At 37.7% G+C, this 11820-nt stretch overlaps 1 protein-coding gene across 2 annotated transcripts in view; it reads left to right on the top strand.

Annotated features, from left to right (window-relative positions):
* The window catches only part of LOC111866579 (acetolactate synthase-like protein), a 19959-nt gene extending 10531 nt beyond the window's left edge, over positions 1-9428 (top strand). For both annotated transcript variants that reach the window (XM_023855656.2, XM_023855657.2), the window contains exons 7-11: positions 961-1289; positions 1793-1951; positions 4505-4638; positions 7678-7951; positions 9069-9428. In XM_023855656.2, coding sequence (XP_023711424.1) covers positions 961-1289; positions 1793-1951; positions 4505-4638; positions 7678-7951; positions 9069-9251 — 1079 coding nt within the window. In that variant the 3' untranslated portion in view covers positions 9252-9428. The remainder of the gene's footprint in view (positions 1-960; positions 1290-1792; positions 1952-4504; positions 4639-7677; positions 7952-9068) is intronic.
* Positions 9429-11820: the final 2392 nt, after the last annotated feature.

Below are 11820 nucleotides of genomic sequence, written 5' to 3'. Positions count from 1 at the left end.
TGCGTCTTATTGCTGCGTAAGCAGTCTCTTACGATTAAATCCAGTGAACGAGTGAGGTAAGCTATTGCTCTGTGATGACAGAGACCTGCTGTGCAGTCACATTCTTAACCTAATTGCCAGTCCTGGTGTTTACAATTTACGGCAATAGCTGCGAAACTCTTTTCGCAAGTCTCTAGCTTTTGGGTAATACCATACCCTCTTCAATCTCAAATTTGGGCCATAACACTAAGATAAACTTTATATAGAACAGCAGTATGCACAAACTGATGTTTGCCATCTGGAGCATGCATTGAACTGCAGTACTGTTTCAAATGTACCTTTCACTGCTATATGTTGTTGCTATCATTTGACCCTGCTCATAACTATTACTAACTTCAAGTTGTAACATATGGAACAACAGAATACCAAGTGTTAACCTTTTATATACAGCATGCTGGGAAATCGACGCATACCTATTCCACCATGTAGTTCATTAGCACACATTGAAATGAAAATGACCATTGATAATATTTTGACTTCCACAAATTTTTAAGGAAAACATCATTAAATTTGAATGCAGTCTGACAATATGTTTTGGATATTCACACCTTTTGTCTCCACCATGTGATTTGTTGATCATGAAGACAAAAATGTCCCTTGACAAAATTTTGACTTAGTTTTCTGTTTCTGTTTGTTATTACAATGGATAACATGGAGGGTAAATGTCATGTTTCATATATGTAACAAGCTGGGTGGAACTGTAGAACTGTCCATAAAATTTAAAAGTTTTTAAACTTTATATTCAGTGTATGCTTTCTGTTTACCTTAAAAGAAGAGATATTTAGATGAAAAATACCCGAGACAACATGGGAGTGCTGAAATAGCATATAATGGTATTGATGCATTTGACAGTAGTTACACTTATACTTAATTAAGTCTCTGTACTGATATTGTCAACATTTGTCTTGTCTGCACTACTAGTTCAAAAGAGCGCTGAATTACTTTCTCGAGCAAAGCGTCCATTGCTGTTACTTGGAAGTCAGGCAACTTTGCCACCAACTCCCATCCACACAGTCCGCAGAAGTGTGGAGGCCCTTGGTGTACCATGTTTTCTTGGTGGTATGTCTCGAGGCCTACTGGGGAAGAACAGTCAGCTGCAGATGAGGCATCAGCGGAAAGAAGCTCTGAAAGAGGCTGATTTAGTGATTCTGGCAGGCACAGTTTGTGACTTCCGTCTCTCGTATGGGCGTGTTCTACCACGAGGTGTTCCAGTGATAGCAGTGAATAGGGATAAGGACCAGCTGTACAGGGTAATGACATTGCCAAAATGCTTTGATTCAGCCTTATTGAACAATGATGCACAGTAAAACTGACTACACATAACTCTTGCAGCATGTTCAAGATGCTGTCAGTTTATATAAGGACAAAGCTGTACTGTCTTATGTTCATGGTATTCTCCTGTTTTCATATAGTTTGTTCTATCCATCTTCATTGAGGTTCAGACCATTTTTGCACCTGCAATTCATTATTTATGATTAAATTAATCATTTGAGTGGGTTGATTTCATATTGTCACCGACATATTCTGTGGATTGTATTGACTGTATATTCATATCAAATTGTTGAATAGATATATAAGTCAGCATAGACATTTTGCTGACCTACCAGTTAAAGAGGTCAACCAAAATATTAAATTATAAAAATTAGTCACAGCAGTATTCTATGCTTGTGATTACATTTTTATTATATATTCAGTACTGTTACATTATGTGGAACAAAATGTTAACACAGTATTTTATATCATGTTTTTACAGAACTCTGATATGTTCTGGAAACCCTCATTGGCGGTATGTGCAGATGTAGGCTCATTCCTGCAAGAATTGTCCTTGTTCCTTGTGGACTATAAATGTTCCTCTGAATGGCTTCAACAACTTCAAGACAGGGATGCAAAGAAAGAAGAACAGCATCATAAGGTAACATGCTTTCATATGTGTGATAGCATAATCATCATTTTTTTGTTGACTTCAAAACACATGAGCATATCTAGCTTTTGCATCCTGTTGTATTGAAAGTCATTATTGCTCATTAACCATCCACAGAACATGCACAGGTAACACTTCAAATAACTACTGCTTGTTTATTTCACCCAAAACAATGACATATTTTGATCAGTTGTTGATCACTGTCAAGTGTGAAATGTTTTACAAATTAAAACATCTCCAACCAGGTAAATTAGTGTAAACAGTTCACTGATTCTATTTCTACTTGTGTAAGAAATATGAAGCAATGGAGGAAAGTATGTAGGTAGCATGTACCATCTTATGCCATCGACTGTATATTTCTTTAAATATAGGATGGCACTAACAGATGATTTTGTGTTACTGTTGTACTTGTATAGCATCTCTTGTGGAGATTATGTGAATGTATTGAGCATTTCTTTAAAAGGAGAAGTGATGTATATAGGTCAAGGTAAGGTAAAAAGTTTTCTGTGCTTCAGGATGATGCGGTGGCCATGAAAGTGAGTGGCTGGCCCTATGCTTTAAGCTCTGTACCCCTAGGAAAAGCACTGTGGTGTCAATCGGATATAAGGCAGGGCTGGTTCAGACATGGTGGTGAAATGGTGAGAAGGTTAAAAGAAAAATCCCTGCCTTTGCTATGGTTTGAACCCCAGTCCAGCCTATAGCTGATCTATTCCATTAAAGTGATGTATAAGATGTTCCAATTTCTAATTTTGGTGCAGAGCGGTAATATAACATTCTAAAATAATTAATCTGAAATTCTGTTAGTATTCAAGTCTCTAGAAATGACAATGCTGTCATGTGTAGCAGTAACTAAAGACAGGATTTGGATGGTAATTGGATTTATTAACCACTTACAGGTTATAACTACAAATAACTGTTACACTATTGCTGATATACACAATTTACAATCACGCCACACTAATCTTCTCAGTCTGTTTCCACTAGTCTTCACTATCTGTTTTCTGGTAATGGATTTATAACACAGGAACTGTAAAAGTCTTACTAAATTACACACTCCAAATATCGATGTACTACAGCATATGTAACGTCACACACTAAGTCTTCTAATTCTTCTTCTGGGCACACTGTTGTTCCCTTGGAACTTCGGAACTCAAGCCCAGTCAGTTCCCATTTCCACATTTTTCCTTATCCTCTTGGCATGGACCATGCACAGAAAAAACAGCACCTCTGTTGTTTGCATGGTGCTGACCATACAGAAAACACATGTCGCATGTCAGACTGCGAGTTTATTGGTCCGTTACCAGCACTGGGTGTGGTGTGGATGACACAGAAAACAGAGCCTCGTTTGTTTTTGTGTGTTGGACTGTGTTTACAGAGCTGTTGCCTGACAGTGCGTTGATCAAATCTCTTACAGTACTGTTAGTATTCTGTTCTAAGTCTGCACATGTGTTCATGTAAATGTGTATGAACCATTTTAAAATAACATTGTGCTATAACTACATTGATTACCATCATATAAGTACAGTGGTTTGAATATATATGGTGGTATCGGAAAGTTCCCTGACCGTTATTGTTGTTAACTGCCTTGGTGAAAGAAGATGAGAGGGGATGTCAAGGTCACAGTTCCAAAGGCCTAATGCATCAGTCTGCCATGTGATACCACGCTGTGAACACTCATTGTTTTTACATGAGTGCTTTTTTTACTTATTTTTTCTTTCTTTCTTTCTTTCTTTCTTTCTTTCTTTTCTCCCCCCCCCCGCGATGGATGGCAAAATCAAGCAGTGTGTCTGCATCACATTTTGCGTTAAGCTCAGTACGGACAGCAGTTTTTGAATGACGTTCACGTTTCAAGCCCATTCGAGTGTTGGTTGAAGATGATGAATGTTCAGGGCGACCAAGCCCAAACAAAACGACAGAAAATGTTGAAGAAATTTCAGAACTCATCCACGAAGACCGTCGCTGAGCAATCCACGAGCTCGCAGACACAATTTGGATCAGTTATGGAGTTTGCCAGGAGAACTTAACAGAAAATTTGAACATGCACTGCATTGCTCCTTCATCATGACCATGTGCTCACCCACACATCCCTGAAAACCAGAGAGTTTATGATTAACAACAACATGGTTATCATTCCCCATCCTCCCTACTCACTAGACTTAGCCCCTGTGAATTTGCTTTGTTTACCAAATTGAAAATGAAACTGAATGGACGATGTTTTGACACACTGTCCAGCATCCAAAGGGAATCACAAGCAGTGCTTAAAAGCATTAAGGAAAATGACTTCCACTGTGCTTTTGAAGCGTGAAGAAAATGATGGGGTCACTGTATACATTTTCAAGGAGACTATTTTGAAGATGGCAGCCAAAATTTATATTAAGCCAGCATTTCTTTTTTGACCTAGTCCAGGAACTTTCTGGTAGGACCTCGTAAATTAATCTAGAGAAGCTACTGATCACTATCACGCTCATTACCATCAGTACAGACTAGTATGAGCTCAAGATCTTCTGTGTCCTCATTGTTTCTGTTCTGTCCTCTGTTTTTCAGATGTCTTTAGAACCAGCTGAAAAGTATTTGAATCCATTGAAGGTGCTATTTGAAGTGGAGAAGATTTTGCCTGACAATGCTATATTGGTAGTTGATGGGGGAGACTTTGTTGGAACTGCAGCTTACATCTTAAGGTGACTTTTTTTCCATACAAGCAACATAATGATTTTGTTACTAATACATTCAGTTTTTGCTTGTAATTCCATATGTGGCCATTGTAACCTAATAATTTTCCCAGTGGAATGTTTTTAAGTATCCATCTATAGTAAAAGTTGTGATATCCAGCACCATAGGTTTGCCAGATATCATAATTTTCCACATATTAGAATGTTATACCTAGGCTGTATCTTAATGTACCCAGTAACCTTTTGAACAGACCTAACCATTTTATTTGTTACCTGATAACTTGTCCTGTTTTCCCTGCTGCACTTTCCATTCCCTTTTTGTCTTTGCTTATGTAGCATGGTGTATGAGGGGCAGTCAGATGAAAACGGGTCAAAAGCCAAAACATATTAAAGAACATTTCTTACCTCAAAAGTAATCTCCAAAACTGTTAATACATTTATGCCACTGGGAGATAAGACGGTAAAGCGCATCCTTGAAAAAGCTTATGGGCTCTCTACGGAAAAAACATCTTTACCCAGCCACACAAGTCTTCATCTGATGCAAACTGATGTCCACGAATGTCTCTCTTCGGGTCTCCAAATATGTGAAAATCACAAGGGGAGAGATATGGGCTGTAGGTGGGATGTTGAAGTACTTCCCAATCAATTCTGTAGCATATTCCTCACAGAGTTGGCAGTGTGGGGGCGCGCATTATCATGAAGAAGGACAGTGCCGTTCGGTAGCATTCCAGGACATTTTGACTTTATGGCACGTCTCAGTTTCTGCAAAGTGTCTTCATAGTGCTGTGCACTGATTGTGGCCCCATGCTCGAGAAATTCAACAAGCAGAGGACCCTTGCAGTCGAAGAACATCGTCATCATCACTTTACTGGAACTTGTGTTTATGGCTTTGGATTTCTTCAGTTGGGGAGAATTCATGTGTTTCCACTGTTGGCGCTCTCGTGTTCAAAATGGTGGCACCACGTTTCATCCCAAGTGGCAATACAGGACAGAAAAGCATAATCTTCCTCATGGTATCATTGCAAGTGACCCAGTGATGCAGCCATTCTCTGAGTATTCTTTTCCTCTGTGAGTTGATGTGGAACCCACTGCATGCAGATTTTGTGGTACAGCAGGTGTTTTGTCCCAATGGCGTGTATGGAACAGTGACTTATTCCCATCAAAAGACTAATTTCTTCCACAGTGATCCGTCGGTTTGCCCGGATATGACCAACGCAGCAGTAACATCAGAAGTGATGACACGATGAGCCTGTCCTGGGAGAGCATCATCTTGCAGTGACACACGTCCCTCTCGGTATCCCTTATGCCACAACAGCAAACACGAACGTGACATGCTGTGTTCGCCATAAACAACAGACATGCGACGATGAATTTCTCATCCTGCTACTCCTTCAGCAATCAAAAAGCCCACTACACTTCGCTGTTCTTCGTTACCTGCCTCCATTACTGATGTTGGATGACGATATGTAGCGGTAACCCTACTTCCAGCACAATAAACAAATGACTAGTGTGCAAAGGCACATTGTCACTGTGCTTTCCTGAGTCCCCATGAGATGTTTGTACTGTAAGCAAATTTCAGTGCTACCAACTTGCACGTCATGTGAGTTATGTGTGGTGACCCATTTTCATTTGACTGCCCCTTATATAATGTTAAAAAAAAGAAGCGTAGTATTCCACTGTTTTAATTATATTCAGCCTCTGGTTAACAGAACTATCCAGGTGATCCAGTGCCAGATATTACAGCTTTTACTGTGCTGTTTATATTTTAAATATTTGTAGAAGATCTACATGTCATGATGTATAGATTTATAAATGCAGAGCAGCAGCCATCTGCTTATCATTTTTAACAAAAATCACTTGAAACAAGGGTGAGTAAGTGCAATTTTTTAATCAGACCTATAGGATTTTTCATTTCTGATACTATTTTCTTTTTACTGCAGCAGTTTTTTTAGAAACAGAATTTTGCAGCTATAAGATGGGGATGTAATATAGAATGAACATTGGCATATTGAATCAGAGGGAGGGGGGAGAGAGAGAGAGAGAGCGCGCGCGCACGCAAGTGCAAGAAAGAGTGCATACAGGCATGCATGAATGACTTGCCTTTAGCCCTGTAGGAGTAAGTAAATTGAGCCTTTCAAAGCTTGTGCTTAACTTATAGTGTTTATAGTTCACATTGCAGTACATAGTAACACATCTGTAAGGACATGCTTCTTTCCCTAAGAAAAGAAGTGTAGTGTATTTTTTATTTCAGACTGAGTTTAATTTTGAACGAAAGATTTGTCATCACAGCTTGTCCATACACATGTGAAACTCTGCTCTAGTCACAAATATTTGTGATATTGAAATGTATTGATGCAGTTTAATTTGATATTGTTCCATGTCTGACTATTTGGACTACACGAAGCCCACTGTTTAGTGGCATTATTTGCATGGAATGTTACAGATTTGTATGATCTGCATAATAAAATTCATCCATGAAATAATATTTTCAAATAGGGCCTGGCATCCATAAAACCATAAATAATAAGAGCTTGTGAGTGAATTGAGAAATGATGTCTGGCACAATTAGTAAACTTGGTGAGAAAACCATTTAATGTTCTGTCTAAATTTCTTGAACTTATTTGTGACATGTGGACTGTCTGCATCCCAAATGTACTTTAATAAGGCTTTTTGGATTCCTGTAGATGCAGTGATGAGTAATATTTTGATTGTCAGAATGGGAATATAATAACTGAAAGTTCTGTTTTAAATCACATTTATGGCAAAGTTTAAATTAGCTTCAAATAACATTTTGATAATTTATTATAAATGAGGAACTATATTCTTCCATGTAGAATATTGCCACTTGGGAGACCAAGAAAGTACTGAGTAAATTATTTTATGTTTTTCCAGCTGTTTTCTGGAAAATGTGTTTGCGTAAATGAATTTCATATGTAGAGAGGATTTCCTAAATAACTAATGAAATGTTTCAATGGTAATAGCATATTCTGCAGGTATGAATGGCATGACTGTTATTCCTTGTAATCTTTTATTTTCTTGTATCCTTAGACCTCGTGGGCCATTGAGCTGGCTGGATCCTGGTGCATTTGGAACTCTTGGTGTTGGTGGTGGTTTTGCATTAGGTGCAAAGTTATGTCGACCAGATGCAGAAGTGTGGATCCTGTATGGCGATGGATCATGTGGATTCAGTGTGGCTGAAATTGATACTATGACCCGACACAAAGTGCCCATCATTGCCTTGGTTGGTAATGATGCAGCATGGACACAAATTGCCCGTGAACAGGTGCCTTTTTTTGGAAGCAGTGTGGCCTGCAAACTTGCTGTAAGTAGATATTTTATTAAAGATAAAGTAGAAAAACTAGTGGCTAGTGATTCTTCTGTGTATAGAAACAAACTGAACCCTTACGCAGTAAGTCCTCAACTTGATATGGGTTTAAGTTGCAATAATCTGTAGATAATGGATACTAACCAACTTCATGGAGCTGAGCCCTTCATGAGAAGCCACCAGTTGTGCAAGCCTTTTCAAAGGGAGATAACAGGAAAATGTGCAATAAAACTTGTGGTAGTTGTCAAAACTGGATTGACTGATAGGATTGGATAAGCAAGCCATGTGGGTCATTTATTTTGTTTCCTATTATTTCCTATACCTGCTTTTACTTTCAGTTTCCAACTCCTAGCTACATCCTGGCCTGCCCTATGACTCTCTTCATAGGCATGTTGGGCTAATTTTTATAGAAAAACCTCTTTGAGATTGTGCCTATGTTCTTGGAACTGCACGGCTAGAGGTCTACCTGTTTCACCAGTATAGCTTCTGCCACATCCACAGGGAATGCTACAGACGCACTGTCATCTATTGCAGATCTCATTCTGGCCTGGTTTTTATGAGTGAAATCCTAAGAGTATATTTAGTTTTGAAAATTTTCCTAATGTTATATATCAGTTCCCTCAAGTTTTTATAATACCAAGTGATGGACAGAGTCCAAAAAGGCAGTAATTCTGAGGGACATAAGTACATTGATTTATATGAAGTAGTCAGTGTTTGACACTGAAGTAAAAATAAAGGAATTTGTTTATGTTGTGGTCTTATTGCAGTCTGCCTAGTGGTCTAAGACTGATTTTCAGTATGGTACTAAATGAGTTAATGTGGATAAGTCATCTAGGTGATGTGGAGAAATTGCATAAAAATAGTAGAAAACATTAAAAGACTTTACAAAAACCTACCCAAATTTACTTTTATCTGCCATAAATCTAACACAGACCAACCAGGTCTCAAACCTGAGTCAACTTAGTGCTATGCATTAGCCTTCAGACATTGGTCTAACTGCAGTCCTGCTTTTCTGTCTCTGTAGTCATATCAGTCATATTTGTATGTCTATTTTTGCACATGCAGAAACACAAGTGCTAGGAACATAATTATGTCATATGTTCTTTACTTGCAGTATACTGACTACCAGGAAGTATCCAAAGGATATGGAGGGAAAGGTTTTTTAGTATCAGAGGATTCAGCTGACTTAAGTTCCATTCTGAAGGCTGCTCAGTCATTGTGTAGGGAGGGACACACTGTATTGATCAATACATTGATTGGGAGCAGCAAATTCCGAGAAGGCAGCATATCTGTGTAACTGGGAGTGTTGTAGATTTTTGGTACACAATTTTTGTCCATGTTGCCAGAAAGTGTCAAATACAGAGCTACAGGAATTTGGAATCACTGTGGCTGAGTTTTAAGAATCTGTCATGTTGTGGCACTTCTTGTATTTAATGAGATAAGCAATTATAATATAATTTTATTTTTGTGAACAGCAGACGTCATGGTGAATGGGAAAACCTAATGTCCTTTTCTTTACAAATACAGTATTTACATCTTGTGATTCTGGGTGTGGGACCACAAAAGTGCAGAAGTAAACCAACTTGGTGTGTTGTCTGGACTATACGATCTTGTCCACCTGTGAAAACTTATAAAATTTCTTTTCATCATATGGCAGCTGCAGGTGTATGGAATAATCTGTAAGGGGAATATTGTTTTGACATGGTGGTATTTGAATTTAACTTTGGCAGTCATCAAGAATAAAATGCTATGGTAGCCATACAGCATAAATCAATTCTGTCAACTTGTTAAATAAAATAGGCAGTGCCTGATATTTAAGTCATTTTTATGGTGCAGTATATTTGTGTAAAAATTATTAATCTTTTAAAAATGAAAATTTTGAAGTTATTTTAGTATGAAAAACAGTTATTTTGTAAGTATTGACATGTTGTATGTTATTTAGTGGTGCTGTGATTATGGCCACTCTAACCGTCTACAGGAAGTAATATATGATTGGCATCTTAACATACATTGCGGCCACAGTTGTCACATCTACTAGTCACATTGAAGTGACATGTCCTGCATTGTGATTTAAAAGATTGCCATTATCAGTAAGTCCATATTGTACTGTAGAAAAATAAAATAACGGTTCCCATCCAAGAACAGACCTTGGGTATAATGGCAGAATGTTAGATATAGCTTGGAATGTTTTGCTCATGACAGGAAAGTTTTCTAGGTTCAGTTCTTCATCACACAGGTTTTGTTCAATGTGTTTATTTAAAAAACTGTTGTCTTCAGGCACAGAAGCTTGAAAGAATTAACCACTTGCCGAATGAGATCTTAAAAAAATTTAAATTAATAACGATATTTTACATTTGATAGTGAAATGTCACCAATTCAGAATAATGTGATAATTCAGACAGCTGTTTCTTTTGCGCATTATGACCTTGGTGATCATTGCTCCTACCTAAAATGTTTTTAAGGCTTATGTCAAAACTTGCATTTTTGTAGACAACTTTATTGAACCATCACAACACAACAAACAGAAAAAATCAAGGTCAGCGCTCTGCTATAGTTTCGCTACATGTTTCAGCCACTAACGGCCATCATCAAGCAAACACATATTAACAAACATATACCATTGAACTGCAGTACATTAGATTGGATACAGTGTTATTAATCATTTAAATACTTTGCGTAAAAATACAATAAGTCAGATTACATAAAAACTAAGAGTTATTGTATAAAACAAGATAAAATTTAATTGATGTTATATAACATCTAATCAGTCACTGATTTATTACTTTTCGTATGTTTCCATGGACAAATTGGAAATTTGATATTTCTTTTATATAAGAATGTATGAGGTCCATGATGTTGCAAATTAATTAATAGTATAGNCCGCGGCCGCGGAATTTAAATGACCACGTCAAAGGGTTAATAATATAATCCATGCGTCATTTTACGAAGAATTGTCCGTACTGTTTGGAAAGTAAACAACGACAAGTATCTTCTGTACCTTCATATTATATGACAAGCTCATGTTAAGAAAAGATCCACAGAACCATAAACTGGACTGGTGGAAGCCAAATCAGTAACATGTGATCCATATTACATGGTGAAAAGATGTATCTTCAGGTGTAGTGTTCAAGGAAAAAGAGTTTGCAAGGAAAGAAACAGTCACACCTGGAAGATTATGTCATCATGATGAGAAGATAAAAATAAATTGGTGGGCATATTATCTTTTCACACTTTTCTGACTTCGAGAGACTTTCCTGCATGGTGTCATGTCACTGTCAATTAGAAACCATTCCAGTCACACACATCTGAAAGAAGGTTTATATCAATATGGAATTTAATTCTTTTCAAACTGCTTTTCATTTAAAAACCTTTGTTACTACATTTCCATGTTAACATACTTTGTATCGCTAAAAATGCATGTTGTGTCTAGCATGGGAAGGAGTAATGAATAGTTCTGTTTCATGAGAAGCTGTAGATGTTTTCATAGTCGCCTACTTCACACAGATTTTCCTTTCAGACATTAAAGAAATGTGAAATGTTTTCTTGCACTGGTTATAAAGCAGTGTAGATTAGATTCTGTGGAGAACTGCTATATATGTATGAATGTGTGTGCACACATTGCACCTGTTGTGCAAATTCTCCATTGTTTTAGCAATTGTATAGTGTGTCTACTGGTGTAAACATCTAGCTGTCAGTGAAGAAAGTCGTCTTCTGGGTTTAGGCGCTGTGTATTCTTCGTTTTGGCCGACGTTTCGGAGGAACGTATCGCCTCCATCTTCAGAGCAGGTGAATGGTTTGGAATGCAGAGAGCAGTAGCTGTAGTGATAGGAAGTGAAAGGCGCTGCTTATATACGAAGTAGGCGGGG

Source organism: Cryptotermes secundus, unplaced genomic scaffold, assembly GCF_002891405.2.
Source record: "Cryptotermes secundus unplaced genomic scaffold, Csec_1.0 scaffold666, whole genome shotgun sequence".
Classification (NCBI taxonomy): Eukaryota; Metazoa; Arthropoda; class Insecta; order Blattodea; family Kalotermitidae; genus Cryptotermes; species Cryptotermes secundus.
This window is presented reverse-complemented; position numbering and strand designations above follow the sequence as displayed.